The sequence below is a fragment of the Hyperolius riggenbachi genome, chromosome 2 (assembly GCF_040937935.1).
Source record: "Hyperolius riggenbachi isolate aHypRig1 chromosome 2, aHypRig1.pri, whole genome shotgun sequence".
In the NCBI taxonomy this organism is placed as follows: Eukaryota; Metazoa; Chordata; class Amphibia; order Anura; family Hyperoliidae; genus Hyperolius; species Hyperolius riggenbachi.
This window is the reverse complement of record NC_090647.1, coordinates 234740267-234765631: the sequence shown is the minus strand read 5'-3', so window position 1 is coordinate 234765631 and position 25365 is coordinate 234740267. Positions and strand designations below refer to the sequence as shown.

The following is a 25365-nucleotide window of genomic DNA, read 5'->3' as shown; positions in this document are numbered from 1 at the left end:
TTCCCTCCTGTTTATAATTAATACTGTGGGTTGTGGCTTGATTATATATATATATATATATGAAAATATTTACATTAACATTTCTGTGCTTATGCTTGCTTAAGCCTCGGTTATCTGCAAATGTGTCTCCACTACAGGGATTGGAGACTCAAGCAAACACAGCCTTCTATTCCCCTTTACTGCAAATGGGTATGCACTACAGCAAGTCAGGGCATAGAAGTGAAATGATCAAAAAAGAAAATCAGGCTCTGGCCGTGAGCTGGAATAATTGCCTCACACATTGGCCTGGCCATCCCCCTCCAGCATGTCATCATCATGTTGCGTTAAGGCTGCATACATATCTAGCATAAAAAGCATAGGGACAAAAGAATGAGCATTCTCACTCAGGGGCTGTCTGGCATTTGCTTCAGGCACTGGTCTCCTTTTAGGCTTTCACCAGTGTCGTCATAAAATCCAGTTTTCCCTTTCAGTTTACACACCCACCTATCGCAGTATATAACCTTTATAACATCAATGTACACATATAGGTCTCAATTGGCCGTGGGGGAAAATTTCGGGCATGGGCATGTTCTCCTTACCATGCAACAGACAATTTTAGTTTTCGCTTTAAATCACCTCTTCAGTCAATCAGTCAATAGATTTATTATTTGCAAAACAAGTAATTCCTAGGGTCTGTGATGTTGTTGTCAGTATCTGTCGTTGTCATTCCAGGGCTCTTCTTCTTTCTTTAAAATACTATAGTTTTAACACAACCTGGTTCAAGAAAAGTAATTCCTCTATGTAGCCTTTCACGTATCTGTTCCCCCCCTTTTTATCTCCTTTTCACCATGGTTCAAGATAAAGAACTACACCTGTGCCTTAGGAAGAATCTTCTAATATCTTCCCACAGCCTTTGAGATCGTGGTCGCACTGAGGCTCAAGCAAATGTTCCCATCGCCTCAGGATCTCAAATTTCCGCCTCTCTTTTCCCCGTGGTGCTAACTATCAAGAACAGATTAGATCTGGCAACTATTTGAAAAGGAAATGACCGCTAAGCACTCTTCTTGACCAGGACTAAAACAAGTATTTCTTTTATTTCTGAACCACCGAAGCTTCATGTGAGTGTTTGTAGCAAGCTGTGGCTCTGGATCTTCAATTAATCTAGACTCGGAAGGTCCATGTGTGCCCTTTTACAATGGCTCAAATGTACCCATGTTACTCTTTCTGCTATTCTAACAGCTGTTGGCGTGCTAATTAAGACTTGGTAAGGGCCCTCCCACCATGGGGAGGACCAGCACTTTCTCTTAACCACCTTTATCCACACCCAATCTCCGGGACTCAGTTCCTGTCCCTCTTCCACCTCACCTTTAGGTATTGGACCTGGATGCCTGGCCCTCTGTCTTTGTCTGCAGGTGTACCTCAGGAAGTCAGCAAGCTCACACTCTTCTAGGGGTTGTTCTTGTGTGTCAAAGTCGGGAAGTCTGTACTGTCTGCCAAACAATATCTCATAAGGTGACAGTCTCTTTTTTCCTGGTGTTATTCTGATGCTCAGTAGTACTGCTGGCAAACACCAGACCCAACCTCTCCCTGTTTCCTTGATGGCTTTACTGATTTTATTCTTAATTGTCCCATTAACTCTTTCCACACTTCCTGCTGACTAAGGATGGTACGCACAATGGTTTCTGACATCTATACACAATGAGGTAGTCAGGTGGGATATAACCTCATTTACAAAGTGGCTACCATTGTCGCTAATCATTTTCTCTGGGATCCCCCATCTTGGTATTACATCTCTAGTGAGGGCCTTGGCAACTGTTACTGCGTCTGCTTTGTTGGTGGGGAACACCTTCACCCACCCAGAGAATATGTCCAGTATGACCAAGGCATATTTTTTCCCTTCAGAAGGTGTCAGCTCAATGTAGTCTAGTGCAATGGTGTGAAAAAGGGTATGTACCTGATGGGGTGTGACCTTTCATTGGCTTTAAGCCTTTGGCCGTGTTGTTTTGAGCACAAATTGTGCACTGGGCACAGAAACTTTAAAGGAAGGTTTGTATACCTGGCGCAGGGCTGGGCCGAGGCATAGGCTGGAGAGGCTCCAGCCTTAGGGCGCAGTGTAGGAGGGGGCGCACAATTCATTCAGCTGTCATTCCTAATTGTGTTTGAAGCAGAAAGAAATAAGAAATGGGGATACATAGCAGTGACTGCAAGCCAGATAACTAGATATTAAGGTGTTGGGGAGGTTGTGGGCCCTGTGGCACCTCTTAGTCTAATAGCAATCAGTGTGTGACGGCTGGGGTGGCAGGGATGGAGGGGCACACTTTGGTGTCTCAGCCTTGGGTGCTGGAGGACCTTGTCCTGCCTCTGACCTGGCGCATAGTATCTTTGTTCAAGGATAGCCACCATCCCTCCTGTTGACACATGTGAAACCCCGTGTGTCACAATTGCAAGCAGTCTGAACAAAGTCCTTGGTATGCAAGGTTTATCAGCAACCATTCACAAGCCTGTGGAAGACTGAGTGGCACCTGCTTTTAGCCACTTATCCATCTCCTGTTGGGGGACTTGTTTTTGGAAACTCAACAGGTCAGTGGAATGTAAAGTCTCAGGTTCTTTGGAATGCAAGTCAGCAGGGGGTGTAACTGCGGCTAGCTTAGCTGCTTTGTCTGCCAGGTTATTGCCACGGGTTACAGGGGAGTCATCATTTCTATGGGCAGTACATTTGCAAATAGCCAACTTTGAGGGTGCCTGGATAGCTTCTATTAGTTGGAGAAGCAACTCTTTGTGACGGACAGGCTTCCCTGCCGCTGTAACCATACCCCGCTGGTGCCACTGAGCTGCAAATGTATGCATGGTTGAAAAAGCATACTGACGGTCAGTGTAGACAGTGAGGGATTGATCTTTGTGCAGCAAACAGGCTCTAGTAAGAGCATAAAGTTCCGCAGCTTGATCAGAAAACATGGAAGGGAGCTTACCAGCATCCACGGTCGATTCTAACGTCATTACTGCGTAACCCACTAAGTTTTCTCCATTCTCTCCTCTGCTTGCAGAGCCGTCCACAAAGACTACTTTGCTCCCCTGTATGGGCTCACTTTGGAGATCTGGACGGGGAAGAAAACTACGGTGGGAATCCTCAATACAGTCATGTGAAGACTGGTTGTCAGATGGCAAGGGTAGTAAAGTGTCGGGGTTCAGGGTGGTACAGCGTTGGACAGTGATGTGGGGTTGTCCAAGCAAAGTGGCTGTGCAATACAGATGACAAGCAGGTGTTAACAAAACCATCTTTTCCTGCAGGAGCAAGGCATGAACAGCATGTGGCACTTTCACTGTTACTAGTTTGTGATACAAGACAATACCTGCTGTGCTGTCCACAGCTTTGGCTGCTGCTATGACAGCTTGGACACAATGTGGCAGTGCTTTGGTGACTGAGTCTAGTGGTGCTGAGTAGTAGGCCAGAGGACTCATTTTGTCACCCCACTCCTGGCAGAGAACTGCTGTCATGCATTCTTCTCTGCAATCTGTCATGAGATGGAATGGCTTGCTGTAGTCGGGATAGGCCAAGACTAAGGGGTCTTTCAGTCTGTCTTTACATCTTTGGAAGCATTCCATCAGCTTGTCATTCCACTGTATCTTGTCTAGCATACCCATTGGTTGGGAATGTATAGCATCATACAATGGACGTGTAATGATGGAACAGTCAACTATCCAGGCTCTGCAGTAGTTCAGGGTACCCAAAAAAGTCATCATGTGTTTCTTAGTGACAGGTGGGGGTATGGCGGTGATTGCAGTAATTCTGTTATGATCTAGGGACTTGCCCCCTGGAGTTAGAATGTGACCAAGGTATTTAACCTCCTGTTGGCAGAACTGTAGTTTAGCTTTTGAGGCCTTGTGACCTTCTTGTGCTAGGAACTTAAGTAGGTCAAGGGACACCTTTAGACACAGGTGCTTGTCAGGGGCTGCTATCAAAAGGTCATCTACATAGGTCAGGAGAACACACCCAGATGGGACAGGGAAGGGTTCCAGAGAGCGTGCAATTTCAGTTGAATAAATTGCTGGACTCTCGCAGAAACCCTGTGGCAACCTTGTGTACGTGTACCCTTTGTTCCTGAAGGTAAAAGCAAACCAAAATTGACTATCCTTGTGCAATTGGACAGAAAAAAACGCGTTAGCAAGATCTACAATTGTAAAAAACTGCACATCTGGTGGTATTGAGTTAAGCAGGGTGCTGGGGTCTGGGACCACCGGCGCTCTGGGGATGATGGCAGCATTTACAGCTTGCAGGTCTTGGACCATGCGGTACGTCCCATCATTCTTGCGTACCGGGAACAAAGGAGTGTTACATGGAGAGTCTTTTTCTTCCCTGATTACCCACTGCTCAAATAGCCCCTGTATGGTGGGGCGATGCCCGCCTCTGCCTCCGGTTTCAAAGGATACTGTCTCTGGTAAGGTCTGTAGTTGCCTTTTGGCGTAATGACCACTGGGTCTGCTGTTCTGATCAGGCCTACATCAGTTTTAGACTTGGCCCACAGCTGAGACGGGACATCGGTTAAGACATCCTGTTCTATTAATAACCGTCAGGCAGAATTGGGAGGGGCCTCCTGGTATCTGGTCAGCTCACCAGTAAAGACATCAATCAGATAAGAGTGACCATGCACAGGAGGCTGAGTCAAAAAACACACTGGGAGTGCAATCAGCCAAACAGAGTTAAGTCCAACATGCAGAAAAAGAGGCTTTGCACATCCCTAAGTAAAACTTTTTTCTTTTTTTTTTTCGCTGATGATGCGCCACTCTATGTGACGGCGCGAAACGGCTGTCGACCTCCCCACCTGCCTGTACCTCTCTCCGTTATACCTTTGGGATTTGTAATGTATGCCTTTTAATCTTTTTCAAATAAATCAAAAAGTTTTACTTAGGGATGTGCAAAGCCTCTTTTTCTGCATGTTGGACTCACCAGTAAAGACATGATCAACATCCATCCACCTTACACCTTCTTGTTCCAGTTCCTCATTCTACATACCTTCCCACTTAGTCACAAGCTCACCACACCGTTTCCATGCACTCCACTGAGGTTTTCTCAAAGACACATGTGGTACCACTTCATTCAACCTGTACATTTCATCTCCCATATAGTTAAAAGGAGAGTTCTTGGTGTATCCTGGTACTGCACATGCGCACACAACATTCCCCTTGTTGTTCGTATACACACATCTCATTTTCACTTTCGCCCTCTTTCCCAGGATATACTCTTCCTCATATTCAATATCTGGAACACACGTGTTGAGGAAGTGGGTAGTTACATGGGGCTTGGTAGTACAGTCCCCCTCCCCAGGGAATCTTTCCAGCTGCGTTTTAACCCATTGGTGTGCGGACTGATCCAACACTAACTCATACCAGATGTAACCCTCTTTGGCTATGGAGCCCCCCCCTTACCACCCTAAGGGAATCCTCCCCAGGAACTATAGTGACGCCTAGATCACCTATCAGGTCCCTGCCACACAAGTTAATCAGGCAGGCTTTTGAGACAATAAACTGACACTCTACCCTTTTCTTTGTGTGGGGATCTTCCACCACTATAGGGTCACTGACTGGTTCCCAGGATGCCCCACCTCCAGCATTCCTAGCAAGGACTGATCCTTGCTGTTTCCACTTCACACCACTTTCAGCCATAAGCACAGATCTGCAGGCTCCTGTATCCACCAAAAATTTAACTTTCACATTTGCCACAAGTAGGGTAACCTCAGGCTTGTAGCGATCTGCATAGTTGATCTCTACAACCTTGGTACCTTCACCCACGCTTAGTCATTGCGGACCTCGGTGTCTCTCGGGACACTGACGGACCAGATGACCCTTTTTTCCACATTCAAAACATTCTCTGCATTCTTTGTGACCTTCGCAATCCTTATATCTGCGCCATCGTGGACGAGGTGGATGCCCACCGTCGTTCACATAACAACCATTCTCATCATCACTGCAATCAAAAACATATGCGGCAGCTTTCTTCCCTTTCTTTCCCTTTTCTTTGATAACACGCTCAGCGTGCCGGGCATATTCTAGCAAATCAGTCAGTCTGCAAGTTCTATGGTTAACCATGTGTTTTGTCACAAACGTGCCCACATCTTCTTTCAAAACTCTGTGTATAGCGATCTTAAGTTGTTGTTCATATGGGGAATCTGCTGTTCTGTCAGCAGGGGGAGCTATGCCACTATGTCTATTGAAAACCTCCACCATTCTGGCTACTAACTCATCTACTCCCTCCCCATCTTTTTGGGTGATGATGGAAATCTGCCCCCAATCTGGTGACGTCTTATACTTCTCCCTAGCCCTGTCAAGTACAGCATCATATCTTTGAATCAGATCAGCGCTGTCCCAGGCTAGGGGTTTAGGGAGAACAGGTGGTTTTTTTTGTTGGATCCCCTGCATCAAAGGGGTTCCAGGTACCAGCTACCATGTGCCAGTCTGTTTGGAACTTCCCTCTAAGGACCCTCTCACATTCCAACCCGTCTAGGCTATAGCTGATACGGAGATTTTTCATATCCCTTACACATGTAACTATGTCCTCACGATGTGAGGGTATGCCCTGTAGGGCTTCCTTTACATCGTTGTCTGTCCATGGCCTATAAAGCCTCACAGCCTCACCTCCCACAGGATTTGGCATCTGAATCATGGGCATAGTAGTTGCCTCATAGGAAGGGGCTGTAGCCCGAAGGTGCACGTATGGTGGGGGTAGTGGTAGATATGCTTGTGAAAAGTGCACCCCTGCCTCCCCCTCTATCTTCTTTTTGTTGGCCCTCGTCAGCACCCCCCTCTATCTGTCTCTACCTCCAAACCTCCCGTGCCCCCCCCCCTTCCTCCTCTTGCTTAGTTCCACCTCCTTGTGGGGCCCCATCTGCATCATGTGGGAGGGCCTCAGCCTGGTCTTGGGCTTGTACGGCTTGGACCTGGACTGGGGGAGGGGTCTGAGGGTCTTGACGTGGAGTGCATGTTACCACTTCCAGGTCTTTGTTCTTTTTTCCTAACCAATATGTATTCACCTGTTTCTGCCTCTTATGTGCCTCTTCTAGCCATATTTTAGCTTCTGCTAAACCAAACCGACCTTCTAGCTTCCTATCACCTTGCGCTTCACACTTAATTTGAGAAACAAGTTTTTTGCACCCCTCAGGGTGAAGGTGTCCTGAAAACCCATATTTACTTCTGTACAGGCTGCAATATTTTACCCAGCTTTTGTTCCTTCTGCACATGACATACTCATCATCGGTAGCTTTAATTTTGCCTGCACCTTGACCCATTCTTTACCTCCCCATTCACACACCTCTTATTTGAAGGATTATTAGTCACCTGGATCCCCTATCCACACTCAAATATAGGCACGGGGTACCTGACACAACTTCCGTGCGTTGAACTTCTATGGAGAGGCACCTCCGACTAAGGTATTGACACAATCAGTGGTGTAGATCCACTCCGATATTACTGCCTGTTACGCAGCTGTGTTCTATTACAAGAACTTACAATTCCGCTGAGGCACACGGTAGCTTAGGAAACTGACCACAGATTGTGTCATGCAAAACAATATAAGAACACATCAAAACGTATACTCTAATTTTGCGCAGCCCTGTGTATGAGAAATTACAGAAATAAAAGGTAGTACTTACAATTAAGAAGCTTTCAGGACACACGAGAACTTTGTTTTAGAATCCTAAGCAGGCGATTTCACCGACCTTGGCTGAAGAAGTCTCACGGTTCGAAATAAACCGTATGTCACAAGGACATGAGACCTAGTTGTGTTTGGCCACCTTTTTGAAGGTAACGTTTTGCCCTGGGGGACTTTACTGGGCTTCTATCAGATTGCTCCCAGTCGCAAACGCGCTCCTAGGCCTCAATTCTTTGAGACGATAGGTTCCGGTTCGAAAAAGGACCAGATGTTGAAGGAAAATAACTTACTCAATGAGACTTCTCCAATGTGTGCCAAAAACATAGAAATCTTTATTTACTCAGCTGAGGACCTTTTCATATACCAGCATTTTTAAAGCGATCACAAGCTAGCTGCAGCTTGGCTAGTTAGAAAAGGTGGGGGTCTCGTTCATCTGTTGATCTTTATATCCTAGTTAACATGCTAATATATTCCTCCCTCCAAACAATCTGTCATCCCATGAGTCCAATGAGCAATGTCCAAAGGAGACTGGACTTCCTCTCTGGGCGGGTTTTCTTCCTGTATCCTTCATGAGACTTCCTGTAATTTGACTTTCACTTTCATGGAAGATCGAACAGATTTGTTTTTCCAGAATGACCTCAAAAATAATCCTGCCTCCAGAGTCCGGTTCAAACTGCCTTTTCCAAGGAATTCTTTCTTTGTGTCCTCTAAAGGACAGAGGAGGGGGAGAAAAAGGGTCGTTCTGAAATAGAGAGGCTTGAAAACAATAACTTTATTCTACATACACATCAATTTTGGTTACATTGTGTGATTCCTAAAACAATACTATAATCCTATTCTTAAAGTGTCACTCTAGCACACTGGTCTGATTACATTAATGTGGTTCTTATAGCCACGTGAGAATATAAAGGATATACCATGTGATTAATTATAAATCTTAAATTCTTTCCACAGCAGCCAGGAAGAGGTCCAGGAAATATCCAATGGATTGCCCCACAAGTATTGTGGGAGTCCACACCTACTTTCTTAAGGGCTTGCATCTTGATAGAAAGATATGAGCCATTGAAAAGGTGGGTGTAGACTCCTACTATAATTTACATGGGAAGTAGAGTAATTTGCAAGCTTAAACAAAGTTTCATGGCTAGCAGTATGGGACAGTGGCATAGCTAGGGTATTTGACACCCGGCGCTGATATTTACAGACACCCCCATCCTCCTCCCCCCCAATCAAGCAAACATATTTGAAGGGGGTGTTGAGTGGGTGGCGCGATAAGTGAGTTGCAGCAAAATTTATTGCTGTAGCTCCAGTCCCTCCTTTGGCATCCACCGTAGCTCCACCACCTCGTTCATTATAGCTCCCCTCTCACCAGGTCCCATGAATATGAAAACACTCCTCCCCTCTGCCCAGGTGTCAGCCCTTCTGAAGTGAGACCCAGTGGGGGCCGCTACCCCTCCCCCTTGTGACACGCCTGGTATGGGACTTTGCAACTACTTGAATGAAAAAATACTTGGAATTGAATACAACCCTTTATGTCTGGGTGTTTAAGAACAACTAATTTATAATCTGGTGATGTGTAATTTTGAAGACAGAAATTCAGAGCAGTTCCATCTTATCCTTCTAATCATGATAATTCTGGGACGATGTGTAATTTTAAAACATCCCATTGTTCCCTCTTAATGGACCAACAGATGTTTTGAAAATGTCCACCATTGCCGTGGACATGCATGCCCAACGCGCATACCCATTGGAACTCATAGACACGCAATTGGTGAAAGGGAACAAATAAAGGCTTGTAATTATTGATCCAGTACAAAAAACTCGAAACAGAACAAATACACCTTTATTTCAAAACTAGTAGACCTAAGCCCGTTTAAAAAAATGTGCTCTAGGTCTCTGTTTCTGGGCGCGCACGCCTCCCACCGCTGCAGGTGTGCCAGCCCGGTCACCCGCCACCGCATGCGCGACCGCTGCCCGCTCACCCGCCACACAGCCGGCCACCCACTCACACGCCGCACACCCGCTCACACGCCTTGTCTCTGGGTCCGTCCAGAGCTATGAGCTGCAGCTCTGCCTCCATGTGCATCAATAGCCACGTGGATCTCTGCCTCTCCCCTGCCCCTCTCTGTGAAGGAAGATTGAGAGGGGCGGGGAGAGGCGGCGCTAAGTTACAACCATAAACTCTGCCTCATTCAGGAAGCACTCCCCGGAGGTAGGAGAGGGGATTTGGGGGGTATAAACCCCTCGTCTTGCCTCGGGATAGCGGCGGTTTAGCAGGGGTTATAGTTGTTAACATGACTACATGTTACAAAAGTGAATTTAGACTCACTTCAGAGTCTTTATAAGTAGTAATACAAACAAGGGGCTTGATTCATAACTTAACTTAAAGTTAACACGCGCAAACCTTTACTATTACTGCGCTAACCTGCATGCTAAGCTTATCACGGCCATGATAGCATTTAGCATGGCTTTGTAAATCGAGCCCAAGGTGTGATAAGTAGTGATAAAATTATTGGCAAATGAAAGGGAGGAGCGCTGGCAGGTGAAAATTGTTCTGGTCCATTCGGGTAAAAAAAAAACTTGGGGGGTGAAATGGTTAAATAATGGTTTATTTTTGTTTTGTTTTTTAACTTATTTGCAAGTCATTTTAAACATTTTCAGTGAAGAGTTTAATTTCCTGTGATATAGGGGATATTTATGCTTATCATCTCTGCAAGTAATAGACTGATTTTGTAATTTAAATGGTCCAATATTCCAGTGTGCCCAAACCTATTAGTTTAACACTTGTACTGAAAATTGAAAAATCTACAACTCTTCAGAATCAGAATGCAATGAAATCACATGGCCATTCACACAGTCAATCATGAAGTCAGACTGGGAAATGGGAGAAAATTATTTTGATGAGAGGTTGATGTTGGTGCGTTGAAACTCCTAGATTATCTTTGTTAATCTGTAGACATAGACTCAGAAGCAATAGTTTTTATTCTCTCTGAAGTTATTGTGTAATGGGGAAAACATAATTATATACACTGTTGCTTTTCCTGTTGTTCAGAACAATCATACATAATCTACTCTCGATATCACATGATGAATGCAAACCACAAGCATATTATATCTGAAATAAGTTGATATAAATCTGGCTGATAAAAATATATGCAAAGCAGTTTTATTGCCATAAGCATAAATGTAACATACCTTTGTGTTTTTTATGTAATTTTGCAAGAAGGTAAGAAAGAAAGAAATAATTATAATTGACCCACCCATACCCACAATTCAATCCAGATCCATTTATAAATATTTCTCAAAGGGTTATTATTGTTTGGATTTGTATAGCCCCAGCACCTTACATGGTGTTGTACAATAAAGAATACTCTCTACAGACAATCACAAAGCAATGGGTCACAGAGAATAGACAATTGAACATGGAGGTGTGGAATTTGTACTCACTTTACTCAGCAGCAATACTACCGAAGGGAAAAGGATGTCCTGCCTGTTTGAGATAACATTATAAGGGGCTATTGGAGTGGAAAAATCGGTAAGGGGAAGCTGTCTACAGGTAGTAGTGTGGTAGTCAATGGCTAGTTAAGTTTTCTTAGGTAAGGTTGTATGTTTGCCTGAAGTTTTCAGGCTGTACCATAAAGATGCCAAATGTGGGTGAATGATGAACAGATTGTGGAAGGAAGTTCCAAAGAAGGGAAGACATTCAAGAGAAGTCTTACATGAGAATGGAAAGAGGAGACTAGAGAGGTGGAGAGGATTATATTATTAGTAGAGCAGAGATTTTGTGCAGTGGTATCTGAAGGACAAGTGTAGTAGTCAAAGTGTACCAGAGGTGAGCCTTGGGTCAAAAGTTAAATACTTATGTAAGAAGAGGGAAGCCTGTGGATCCTGTAGAGGCTTCCCATGCTGTCCTCCTCCGATTGCCGAGCGCAGACCCCCCACCCTCCAAAAAAAAAAAGAATATGGCAAGCTTTTGTCAGATTCCAAGCTCGTGACTGCACTACAGCCACGGAAGCATGGCCACTACTGCGCGGGCACCACAGTGCTTTCACAGGTGCAGCGTGGCCACACTCATGCATGAAGAGGAGTGTGGTCATGGTGTGCAGGAGGGTTCCGGCAGAGGTGTTTTCCTCCAGGGCCCCACTGTCAGCCCTGTAATGATTGGCGATCTTTCCAGATTGGTGGCTTCTGTGTATAGACTTGCATCATGCTCCTGTGGCCAGGAGTGTTCTGCGCATGCACAATAACACTGCGCATGTGCAGAATACTCCCAGAAATGCCACATGCGCAGAATTTGCAGACCTGGCGTGGTCGCTGATTATAACAGTGCTGACAGCGGTACCCTGGAGGAAGACAGAACTGTGTCAAGAGGTGTCAAGAGACCAGAGAGACGTTTAGGGGCTGTAAAAAAACTCCAGGTAAGTAGTTTTTTTACGTTTGTTTCTCCTCATAAATCCATTAAGGTTTGTAGCTTTTGTTGATAAATCCTATTTAAAATGTATGTTTATTAGCACAAAGCACTATCAGTAAAAATATCTAATTCAGACTATTTCCAGTGCATCTCATGACTGTTCATTTAATTACCCCATATTGTGCTTTTCCCTAGCTAACTGAATGAGAGTCCTGCCATTACTTCTTACTGTTAAGGGTATTTTCAGTCACACGTTATACCTTCCTAACTACGAAAGTAACAAATTGTGCATTACAGATATACGGTACTTGTCTAACAACTGTTACTGAAAATTTTCTGTGTCCTTAAACTCATTTTGATTAAATTTTGTCATCTGGGAAACAGGATGAAGTTGCCCGTCTGTTAGCGCTTAAGCCTGAAATTGCATCCTTGCAAGTCCAGGGAACTAAACTAAAAGAAAATGAACAAGGGCCAATGTTTCTGGATGCAGATGTAGCAGCTTTTCTCAACCACTATAATCAAGTTCTTTCCAACTTGCAATCTAGAGAAAAACAGCTTCAAAACAGTAAGTACAACATAAAAAACACACTGGTTCATAATTTCTGGCAAATGTAGTAGATACTAGCTTGCTCCATGTACCGTACATGGGAATTAGTGTGATTTTAAATACTAACCGTGTAAAAGAAGATGATCAGTTTATTATAATTATTTTTAGATAATGATACAATTATTTGTAGAAGGAAGTGTAATTCTATAAACTATATTGCAGCTAGAATAAAAAAGTTTCCCCAGGCACATTTAGATGAATCAACTTTTACTTTAAAGTAGTACTCCAGACATTTTATTTTATTTTCATTTTGATAGAATGAGGCTAAACACTTTCAGGTTTTAATTAATGACTAGGCAGGCTTGACCTGCGGCCAGAGCTGGCACAATTTGCTATGGAGCTTTTAGTTTGCCCTGCCTTAAGTCAGGGGCGTAACTAGAAATCACTGGGCCCCCCTGCAACATTTTTAAATGCCCCCCCCCCCCCCATTATATATTCAATAAAGGTCACCGTATTATATTTTCAACATATTATGCGGTGACCTACAGCATATATATATGAATCTAATATTCCACCTGCATTTGCACTCAAATTTTAAGCGGAGCCCAGGGGAAACTCTGCATCGCGTACCCTATGTCCTTGCGGACGGCTCCTCATGCATGTAACATGGCTTGCAGAGACGGGAGTTGTGCAGTGACACGCTGCACATAGTGCACTGCTCGAATCATATAAAGTACAATATGCCGTAGCTCTGCTAAGTCGCGTGTGCCGGGGTGGAGGGGTAGCATGGCAGTGCTAACAGGCTGCCTGTCCTTTTGTTGGGGCTTGAAGTATAGGTGGAGAGCGGCAACTATGATCAGGTATTAAGGGCCGGTACATACGGTTGCTCGGCTTCTCATCTAAATGCTCTTCTGCACGCTCGGAGCAATGCATTTAGTGGCTTTCAGTGGTGTGCAGAATGTTTCACTTCCTGCAGGGGAACATGGAAAAGCGATCCTGAAAGCAATATGTTGCTTCTAGGATTGGCTAAGCGCTGGCCAGACAATGCGGAACATAAGGAGAAATATGCAGCGTTTGCACAAACCCAACGGTAAATGGTGGTAAGCACTCATTTGAATGGGCAGCACTTAACGAGGAACGCTTCAGCTTTTACAGCTCAGTAAATTTGTTTGAATGAGTCCTAACAAAGGGGCATAGACGTCAGGGTTAGGTGCCAGAAAGTAATTGATGTTGGTGGGTGGGGGACAGGTTAGACATCAAGGTTAGACATTTAAAGACTTAAACCAAACTATTTTAATATTTCCTTATTTTACACTATATTATCTGTGAGGTGCAGGGCAGGGCATAGCAAAGATGATGCATACCTTTCCACAGGATAATCCTCTGCTCAGCCTGCATGGACAGTCTGCCAGTTCCCTGTGTCACTGACTGTCACCCGATACCAGAGTGCAGAGGATAAAAAACTCCTGTCAGCTTTCAGCAGCCTTAGCCTCCCCGGAGAGTCATCTACATTCTTCACTGATTGCTGCCCGGGACAGGACAGAGCTATCCACACAGCACCCAGCGAGCATCAGAGAGCAGAGGAGGAAAAGCCATCGGCTCCAACAGCAAGCAGGAAGTAACTTCCTGTGAGCGGCTCTGTGATGCTGGTCCGATGCCTGCTGGGATAGCTCTGTCCTCCTGTCGGGGCAACTCTCAGCGAAAGATGCGGGTCCTTTGTGCACTCCCCCCGTATGCCGCTTGCATTCTCCGGAAGGGCCCCACAGGACAAAAAAATACTATATGACCGACTGTTCTCCTCCCGCTCAACTCGAGCCTGCTAAGGATTTATCACCTCTGCAGGCAGCAAGCATGGAAGGGCCCCCAGGAGCCCCCGGGCCCCTCTTAATTTGCAGAGCCTGCAGGGTCTATAGATACGCCAGTGCCTTAAGTGTCTTGTCAGAAAGGACATTAATGACAGACAAAAACAAGGAACACCAAGAGCCCCAATAGTGTAATATGTACTGGTAAATGGTTACTAGATAGAGTAAATATTAATACTCACAAACCAGGGTTACCATTAGGCAACCACTGTAAAAGCAGGTGGGGAGATTTTCCTGACCCTATTTAGGAATAAGAAGTCGATCTCTGTAGATGAGAAAAAGGGGGTTCAACCCTCCACCCAGGGTGGACTCAATATTATGCCAGAGAACAGAGGCGCAAAAGCATAAAAGGAAGCTAAATGAGCTTAAAGAACCTTTTATCCTTTTGGCACCTCTGTTCTTCTGCATATTAATGACAGACAAGTAAAGTCGCCTAACACACAGCAGTGTCAATTACATGACATTTATAAAAATTAACGAGGCATGGATATCATAGAGTTACATCATGGATGTTTAATATGATCATTATGCATTATTACCCTGGCGCATACCAGTTACTCCAGGCCTCATGTCCACCCTGGCCACAGGCACAGCTTTCATACATCACCACCAGCACAGCACCTAGTGTCTCATTTGGTCCTACTTTGATTGGCTTTATCTAAACCAAAAATTACTATTACCCTGGCACATGCTGCTCCAGGATTCTGTCCTATACAGAGTCTGAAATTCAAATATGTATTTGGCAGGTAATTTCCAAAATTTTAAGGCCTCCAGTGTTAAACAAAAACAATGTTTTAGGCCAGAAACCCAATAGGAGCGATTTTCTGTGCTAATGTAATGCTATGGGTGTCATCCCACTTGAGCGATGTGATTTTATAAAAATCCCCCATAGCATTGCTTTAGCAAGAGCTTTTTCAAATCACTAGCAATTAGAAATCGCTCCTAGTGGGTTTCTGGCCTTAGGCATATATATGGCCAATTTTTGAGGTATAACATACTTTGGCTACAATATCAAATGTTTAAAGGAGTCATCAGGGAAAAATAAAAAATCAGCCTTACTCACCTGGAGCTTTCTCCAGCCCCTTGCAGTCGACTGTCTCACGCTGACCGCTCCGCTCTCCGCCGCCATCCCGGGCCGGGCACACCGCACACTGTTCAGGCCGACCTCGAGGTTGTCCTTACTGCGGCTGCGTAAAGCGCCGCTGTCAATCATGACCACGTTGTCCAACGCGCAATGCGCAGACGCAGAACTGCATGGCAGGCCACGTGGCCATGATTGACAGTGGCACTTCAAGCAGCCGCAGTAAGGACGGCCTCAAGGTTGGCCTGAATAGCGTTCGGGGAGCCCAAGATGGCAGCGGAGAGCAGAGCGGTCAGCGTGGGACAGTCAGCTGCAAGGGGCTGGAGAAAGCCCCAGGTGAGTAAGGCAGATTTTTTTTAATTTTTCCCTGATGACTCCTTTAAGTAGATAAATACAACATTTTTCCTGCATCTCAGACACTAGCTGCACAACAAATTTTTTTACGCTGGCACACACAGCGTCCCTGTCACGGACCGCAAGGCCGGTCTGCGGGTGGGGTAAATCGATCAGCGTCAGAAATCCTCTCACACTGTCATTTGTTCATCACGAAGGGTAACCGGCGTTCGCAATTTGATGAACTGACTAATGGAGGGAGCGTTCTGCCACTAACGGATTCACCACACACATATACAATTCAAAGATCTGCCACCAAGCGAGTTACACAGCCCGCTACTGTAATTTTACTAGGACTTCGAGAACGCTCTATTAGCAGTATGCAGTAATCTGGGTCAGATCTGACTATCTGAGCCGGATTCACGCATACGGGTTATAAATGTATACTATTAAACACAGGGTAGCGAGTTCAGGAGAATAGGTACGATTGTGTATGTTCAGCAACAGGTCATAACCGCTAAACGATTTTTAAACGTTTAATAACACAAATGCATTACATACAATTATATACACCTATTAACATATAAAACACAGAGCTTAAAAATAAAAAGGAATAAAATCAGAAAATTCTTACTTAGTTAGCTGAGCAGTCCATTTGAAGAATGAAGAAAATAGTCCAGTTTAAAAGTAGGCATTCAGGTTAAAAGTCTTTGTACACAACATGCGCCCGGTTCTCCGTGAGCACATGTCTAGACTTCCCTGATAGATGGAAATTGAAGAACTGAGGAGGAGTTCCTCGAAAACACTTTTTACTGACCTCAGTTTTGGGGCGGTCACTACCTGGAAAGTAGGTGTGTTTAAGGCAGGGTTACCTCCTGGAAGCCAGGTTGCCACCCTCAGACTTAGAGCAAGAGATGTACCAATTTATTAATAATTTGTGTAATTCCGTCCCAGATTGGCGCATCGCAAATCCGAGACTATATTCATAAGCCGCTTGCGATCCTGTATTCAACTAGGCTATACATGCCTAGTCTGTCGCATTCGCTCTACGCAGGCCGGATAAAGTGGATTCTCTATTGATTCCTGATAGCCAGAAAATAAATAAACAATATAAATCATGTGAGTGATAGAACTGATTTCTGGGTATCAGGAAATGTGTTTGTTGTCTTTCTGTGCCAAACCTATTTTGAATTATTAATACATTAAGGATTCCTTTGTTTGAGCCTCTGAGTTTGGAGGGAATTTTTTTATCTTACTGGTTGGATCTAGTTTCCTTGGGGAAGGCTGTGCCAGCAACTGGCCCAGCGGGAGGTCCTGCTAGGTGTGACATTCTTTCCTGACCTGACACAGGATGTGGGGGGAAGGTTACTGTTCTCAGTAAGAGAGAGGGAAATTGACATCTATTGTGCATTTACCCGGGACTGACAGGAACTGCGCATGACCATGCGAAAATCGATGGCGCTAGCGCACGACTTTCCGTAATGTCCGTCACATCTCCCCCCTACCAGTCGGACGCACAGAGTGGGTCTGCCAGACCTGCTCTACGTGCCACGTAGCTACTGAACGGGTTCTCCGCAGCGCGACAGACTCCACATTCTGGTGCCGACTCCCCGCCTTATGCTGGATTGTGAAGTCATACTGCTGCAGGGACAGACTCCAACGCATGAGTTTGCCATTGGTTCCAGCAGCACGATTCAGCCAGGTAAGGGGGCTGTGATCCGTGATGATCGTGAAGGAGCGACCGTACAGGTACGATTGTAGTTTTTGTAGGGCCCATACGATCGCCAAGCATTCTTTCTCGGTGGTTGAATACGCTACCTCTCGGGGAAGCAGCTTCCTGCTCAGGTAGAGGATAGGGTGTTCCCCGCCCTTCTCGTCTACCTGGCTGAGAACTGCACCGAGTCCGTAGTCAGAGGCGTCGGTTTGCACCAGGAACCGACGTCTGAAGTCCGGGGCTTGAAGCACGGGAGCGCTGACTAGCGCCTGCTTCAAGGCCCGGAAAGCGGCCTCACACTCCGGGGTCCTACTGACTATCTTGGGGTGCTTTTTACTAGTGGCATCGGTCAGGGGCTTGGCCAGGGTACTATAGGCTGGGACAAACTTCCTATAGTAGCCTGCTGTGCCTAGAAAGGCCTGGACCTGCTTCTTGGTGATAGGCCGAGGCCATGCTAGGATGGCGTCAACCTTCCCAATGTCAGGTCTCAGGGTGTTGCCTCCCACCCGGTGTCCTAAATACTGTACCTCTGTCATGCCAACTTGGCACTTACTTGGTTTAACTGTCAAATTGGCAGAGGACAGCCTCTCTAGAACCTGCGACAAGTGATTGAGATGTTCATCCCAGGTGGTACTGAACATGACAATATCGTCCAGGTAACGTGGCAGGCGCATTTTTCATGCCAAACGGCATCACCGTGAACTCGAAGAGGCCGAATGGCGTGACAAACGCGGATTTTTCCCGCGCTTCGGGTGCAAGAGGAATTTGCCAATACCCCCGGCTCAAGTCCATGATCGTTAGATAGCTCGCAGCAGCCAGCTTATCCAACAATTCATCGATGCGAGGCATGGGGTAGGCGTCAGTGGTGGTGATGGCGTTCAGCCTTCGGTAATCCACGCAGAACCGAGTCGTCTTGTCCTTTTTGGGGACGAGGACAACTGGGGCAGCCCATGCACTGCAGGATTTCTGAATCACCCCTAACTCGAACATCTCCTCTATCTCTCTCTTCACATCTGCCTGTACCTCAGGAGAGATGCGATAGGCAGATTGCCGGAGGGGCGGATGGGCTCCTGTGTCTACTCTGTGAACAGCGAGATTGGTTCGGCCGGGGGTACCGGTGAACGTCTGGCTGTGCCTTCCTAACACCTCTTGCAGCTGCGCTTCCTGTGAGGCGGTGAGTTGGGGGTTGACATTGACCCCACCTTCGAACCCCCGGGTGTCGGCCAGTAAATCTAAAAGGGGATCTGTCTCTCCTGGTTCCAGCTGGCTACACACTGGCAAAGCATACTGCGTTCTGTCTCTGTGGGCCTTCAACATGTTCACGTGGAAGCTTTTTTGCCTTCTACCTCCCATGTTCACTAAATATGTAACAGGGGTTACCCGCTTCACTACAGTGTACGGTCCCTCCCACGCGGTGTGCAGCTTATTATGCTTTACAGGGAGTAATGCATACACTTTGTCATTTACCTCATATGCTCGGTCTCTGGCATTGCGGTCATACCACATTTTTTGATTGGCCTGTGCCCGGGCCATGTTTTCAGTTACCACCTCCATGAGTGATTCCATTTTGTCCCTGAGTTTAAGGACATAATCAATCACGGACGAGTCGGTGGGGTCACCTTTTCCTTCCCACGTCTCCCGGATCAGCTTCAAGGGACCTCTGACATTCCTTCCGTACAGGAGTTCAAAGGGTGAGAACCCTGTGGACTCCTGTGGCACCTCTCGGTACGCAAATAACAGGTGAGGCAAATATCGCTCCCAGTCCCCCCCTTGCGACTCGACGAACATTGAAAGCATCTGCTTCAGCGTCCCGTTGAATCGCCCGCAGAGGCCGTTGGTCTGCGGATGGTAGGGGCTGGAGACGATGTGCGTCATTTGGATTTTCGTACAGAGAGCCCCCATAAGGTCAGACATGAATTGTGGTCCCTGGTCTGAGAGCATCTCAGCAGGGAAGCCTACTCGTGAAAAAATGCCGAGTAGCGCATCTGCCACTTTGTCTGCCCTTAGGGAGGAGAGTGCGGCAGCCTCTGGATAGCGGGTGGCATAATCCACCACCGTCAAGATGTATTTTTTCCCAGAGCTGCTTGGAATGGGCAGGGGTCCTATTATGTCAACTGCCGCCCTCTGGAAGGGTTCACCAATGACTGGCAGCGGACAAAGAGGAGCCCTGCAGGTTCTTCCCTTCCTAACTTTCTGGCACACCGCACATGACCGGCAATAATTAGTCACATCTGACCGAACTCCAGGCCAGTAGAAATGCCGTTGAATGCGATCAAATGTTTTGTGGATCCCTAAGTGCCCTGCCAGGGGAATGTCATGTGCAGCTTTCAGCACATGCCCTCGGTAGGCCCTTGGTACCACAAGCCACTTGGCATCTAGGCCTGTCTCCTCTGTGGTGGGCTGTATCGGTTCACTATACAGCTTCCCACCTTCCCAGTACACTTTAAAACTGGCACCGTCTGCGAGTGGCTCAGAGGCCTGCCTTCTGAGCGACTCCAGACTGGGATCGTCCCTCAGTGCCTGAACAAAACCGTTAGTCTCAGCCAGCTGGCCTGTGGTATAGGTGACCAGCTGTTGAGGGGTGCTATCCCTGCGGTTGGAGCAAGGAGGGGGGGCTGCAGCGCCTCCTGCTTGCTCCGAGCTCAGGCGCTTAGCAGTGCTGCTGCGAGTCACTGCTAACACAGGTATAACATCATCACCATCCTTTTCATCATTTACATTAGTTACACATATATTGAGAGCATCATTGTCACGTTCTGTAGCAGAAAAGCCAGGATTGGATGGCTGTACATTCAAACCCAGTACCTCTGTAGAAGGTACTACCACATCCCCTCCCCTCTCCTGTTCAGTCCCAAGGGTGCACAGTACCTGAGGGTTGGCAGGGGTTTCCCGTTGGCTGGCGGCAGGCTCATAATACGACACTAACCTGCCCAGGTCAGTTCCCAGCAACACGGGAACAGGGATATTATCCCAGATGCCGACTACCTTCTCTTGGGGGCCTACACCTCAGTCGATCTCCACACGAGCCTGGGCAATGTGGGAAAGGGTGCCCCCCACTCCTGTGAGGGTGAGGTGCTTGTCAGGGATAATGTCCTTTTCCGCAACAAGGTGGGAACGAATCAAGGTGATGTCGGCGCCGGTATCTCAGAGGCCAGTGACAATCTGGTCGTTCACCCGTACAAGCTGATGGTTATCGGAGCTGCGATGGGTGCCCTCCTGGCCGAAAACCAGAGCCGATGGGGAGGAAAAGGGGTTGCTAAGCAGCCTCTGACTGGGCCCTGGCGCTGTCATCTTTGCCTTTGGACAGGCGGACTTGAGGTGTCCTCGATCGCCACACTGGTAGCACTTGGGAACATAGGTCGCATCAGACGAATGAGCAGCAGGTGCAGCTCCCAGCCTCTGTGGCTGTGGGACCCGGTTCCCACGGTTCGCAGGGGGAGGAGAGCTGGGTTGCATAGGTCTCCCCCCTCTCCAGCTCGGGACTGGAGGTTTGCGGCTGTCCGGCACACGGATGGCCACAAAAGTGTCTGCAAGTTCTGCGGCAGCTTTGGCGGATTCAGGCTTCCGCTCCAAGACAAACTGCCGGACATCTGGAGTGCAGTAGTTCAGCAACTGCTCCTGCACGATGAGGTCCTCCAGACCTTGCTGAGAGTCTTTTTTGAGCCCCCGCGACCACTGCCTGAACACGGTCAGCAGGCGACTCTCCAGGTCGGTGTAAGAGTCGGCGTGGCCTTTCTGCAGGGAGCGAAACTTTTTGCGATAGACTTCTGGGGTTAACTGGTATTTGGCGATAATTGCAGCTTTTATCGCAGCATAGTCATTGTCCTTGTCAGCGGGTAAGTCCACAAACGCCTCAAGCGCTTTGTCCCACAAGTTGGGTGTCAGATATCTCGCCCACTGCTCCTGGGGCAGATGATGCTGACGGCAAGTCTTTTCAAATGAGTGTAAATAAGTGTCCGGGTCGGTTCCCTTCTCCATTTCTGGGAATTTAAACTTTGGAGTCCCAAACGGGCCTGCTGTGGGCCGGGGTTCCGGAGCACTTTGCGAGGGATTTTGGCCTTGCGTTCGCAGGTTGGCCATTTCAAGGTCATGTCTGCGTGCGGCTGCTCTCTCCTCTCTTTCCGCTTCTCTCTCAGCAAGCCACCGGCGCTCTGCCGCTTCCCTTTCTGCCTGCTCCCGGCGTTCTGAGGATTCCCGTTCAGCCTGGCGTTCTGCACGGTCAGCATTTTCTCTGACAATCTGCATGTACAGCTCAGGATTTGTATCCGCCAGTCTTTGTAAAGCATGCTGCATTCCAGCCTCAGGAACACAGGAACGGTTGGCATGGGCGGGCTCCTGCCGGCCGTCATGCTCCTCAGCATTTAAAGCAATCGGTTCAGACGCGGTTCCGTTTTCCTCTGGGTCTGGAAGTGGGTCACTGTGCTCCAACCGCTCACTTCCCTCTGCCCCAGTTACAGCACCGTCTGAACCAGGAGTGAGCTCTCCCAGCATCTGCTCCGGCTGGGTATTCAGTCGCAACAAGTCCTCGATCAATTGCGATTTCTTTTTTCTATAAGTCACAATGCCTTTTTCCTCACACAAGTTTAATAGGTCTGCCACTGACATTTTCTTGTATCTTGCTGCAGCCATTTTTGCCAAATAAAAGATAGGGTAGCAAAAGAGATTGGGGGGGAACTCTGTGCTACACGTTTTAGTCTATATAAATGGTAATGCACCGGTTATCGACCACAGATTTTTGATCTGTTCTGGCAGGTTAATCAAATAACGTTGCCGTTAATGTTCTGAACATACACAAATCCCACCGCTGCCACCAATGTCACGGACCGCAAGGCCGGTCTGCGGGTGGGGTAAATCGATCAGCGTCAGAAATCCTCTCACACTGTCATTTGTTCATCACGAAGGGTAACCCGCGTTCGCAATTTGATGAACTGACTAATGGAGGGAGCGTTCTGCCACTAACGGATTCACCACACACATATACAATTCAAAGATCTGCCACCAAGCGAGTTACACAGCCCGCTACTGTAATTTTACTAGGACTTCGAGAACGCTCTATTAGCAGTATGCAGGAATCTGGGTCAGATCTGACTATCTGAGCTGGATTCACGCATACGGGTTATAAATGTATACTTCTATTAAACACAGGGTGGCGAGTTCAGGAGAATAGGTACGATTGTGTATGTTCAGCAACAGGTCATAACCGCTAAACGATTTTTAAACGTTTAATAACACAAATGCATTACATACAATTATATACACCTATTAACATATAAAACACAGAGCTTAAAAATAAAAAGGAATAAAATCAGAAAATTCTTACTTAGTTAGCTGAGCAGTCCATTTGAAGAATGAAGAAAATAGTCCAGTTTAAAAGTAGGCATTCAGGTTAAAAGTCTTTGTACACAACATGCGCCCGGTTCTCCGTGAGCACATGTCTAGACTTCCCTGATAGATGGAAATTGAAGAACTGAGGAGGAGTTCCTCGAAAACACTTTTTACTGACCTCAGTTTTGGGGCGGTCACAACCTGGAAAGTAGGTGTGTTTAAGGCAGGGTTACCTCCTGGAAGCCAGGTTGCCACCCTCAGACTTAGAGCAAGAAATGTACCAATTTATTAATAATTTGTGTAATTCCGTCCCAGATTGGCGCATCGCAAATCCGAGACTATATTCATAAGCCGCTTGCGATCCTGTATTCAACTAGGCTATACATGCCTAGTCTGTCGCATTCGCTCTACGCAGGCCGGATAAAGTGGATTCTCTATTGATTCCTGATAGCCAGAAAATTATAAATCATGTGAGTGATAGAACTGATTTCCAAGGTATTCCGTTAGGAGTATGGTGAGTTCATAGAAGATTTTATTTTTTGTCACAAGTTAGCGGAAAATGACACTTTGTGAAAAAAAACAATTAAAATCAATTTCCGCTAACTTGTGACAAAAAATAAAATCTTCTATGAACTCACCATACTCCTAACGGAATACCTTTGGGTGTCTTCTTTCTGAAATGGGGTCATTAGTGGGTTTCCTATACTGCCCTGGCATTTTAGGGGCCCTAAACCGTGAGGAGTAGTCTTGAAACAAAAATGACCTGTGAAATCCTAAAGGTACTCATTGGACTTTGGGCCCCTTAGCGCAGTTAGGGTGCAAAAATGTGCCACACATGTGGTATCGCCGTACTCAGGAGAAGTAGTATAATGTGTTTTGGGGTGTATTTTTACACATACCCATGCTGAGTTGGAGAAATATCTCTGTAAATGGACAATTGTGTGTAAAAAAAATCAAACAATTGTCATTTACAGAGATATTTCTCCCACCCAGCATGGGTATGTGTAAAAATACACCCCAAAACACATTATACTACTTCTCCTGAGTACGACAGTACCACATGTGTGGCACTTTTTTGCAGCCTAACTGCGCTAAGGGGCCCAAAGTCCAATGAGCACCTTTAGGCTTTACAGGGGTGCTTACAAATTAGCACCCCCCAAAATGCCAGGACAGTAAACACACCCCACAAATGACCCCATTTTGGAAAGTAGACACTTCAAGGTATTCAGAGAGGGGCATGGTGAGTCCATGGCAGATTTCATTTTTTTTTTGTCACAAGTTAGCAGAAATGGAAACTTTTTTTTTTTCTTGTCACAAACTGTCATTTTCCACTAACTTGTGACAAAAAATAATATCTTCTATGAACTCACTATGCCTCTCAGTGAATACTTTGGGATGTCTTCTTTCCAAAATGGGGTCATTTGGTGGGTATTTATACTATCCTGGAATTCTAGCCCCTCATGAAACATGACAGGGGGTCAGAAAAGTCATAGATGCTTGAAAATGGGAAAATTCACTTTTTGCACCATAGTTTGTAAACGCTATAACTTTTACCCAAACCAATAAATATACGCTGAATGGGTTTTTTTTAATCAAAAACATGTTTTTCCACATTTTTTGTGCTGCATACATACAGAAATTTTACTTTATTTGAAAAATGTCGGCACAGAAATTTTAAAAAATCATTTTTTTTGCCAAAATTCATGTCTTTTTTATGAATATAATAAAAAGTAAAAATCACAGCAGCAATCAAATAGCACCAAAAGAAAGCTTTATTAGTGACAAGAAAAGGAGCCACAATTCATTTAGGTGGTAGGTTGTATGAGCAAGCAATAAACCGTGAAAGCTGCAGTGGTCTGAATGGAAAAAAAGGGTCTGGTCCTTAAGGGGGGTAAAGCCCGCCGTCCTCAAGTGGTTAATAAAATGGGATTGGTTGGTGATATTAACTTCCTGTTTGTGGCACATTAGTATATGTGAGGGGAAACTTTTCAATATGGGTGGTGACCATGGCGGCCATTTTGAAGTCGGCCATTTTAAATCCAACTTTTGTTTTTTCAATAGGAAGAGGGTCATGTGACACATCAAACTTAATGGGAATTTCACAAGAAAAACAATGGTGTGCTTGGTTTTAACATAGCTTTATTCTTTCATGAGCTATTTACATGTTTCTGTGTTGGATTGTCAATGCAACCCTCTTCTCCCACTCTTCACACACTAATAGCAACACTGCAGGAGAAATGCCGCCATGGTCACCACCCATCTTAAAAAGTCTCCCCCCCTCACATACACTAAGGTGCCACAAACAGGAAGTTAATATCACCAACCATTCCCATTTTATTAAGGTGTATTCATATAAATGGCCCACCCTGTACATTTCACCACTGATCCCCTTCTGCCATGCCACTGTCTGGATTTTTTTACACATTGTACACCTTTTTAAAAGAAATTGTGGCTGCAGAAATGCCCTAAAGGTT

At 46.1% G+C, this 25365-nt stretch overlaps 1 protein-coding gene across 14 annotated transcripts in view; it reads left to right on the top strand.

Moving 5' to 3' along the window:
- DMD (dystrophin) overlaps positions 1-25365 on the top strand; it is a 3066377-nt gene that overhangs the window by 1209193 nt on the left and 1831819 nt on the right. For all 14 annotated transcript variants that reach the window (XM_068268325.1, XM_068268327.1, XM_068268324.1 and 11 more), the window contains one exon: positions 12414-12594. In XM_068268325.1, coding sequence (XP_068124426.1) covers positions 12414-12594 — 181 coding nt within the window. The remainder of the gene's footprint in view (positions 1-12413; positions 12595-25365) is intronic.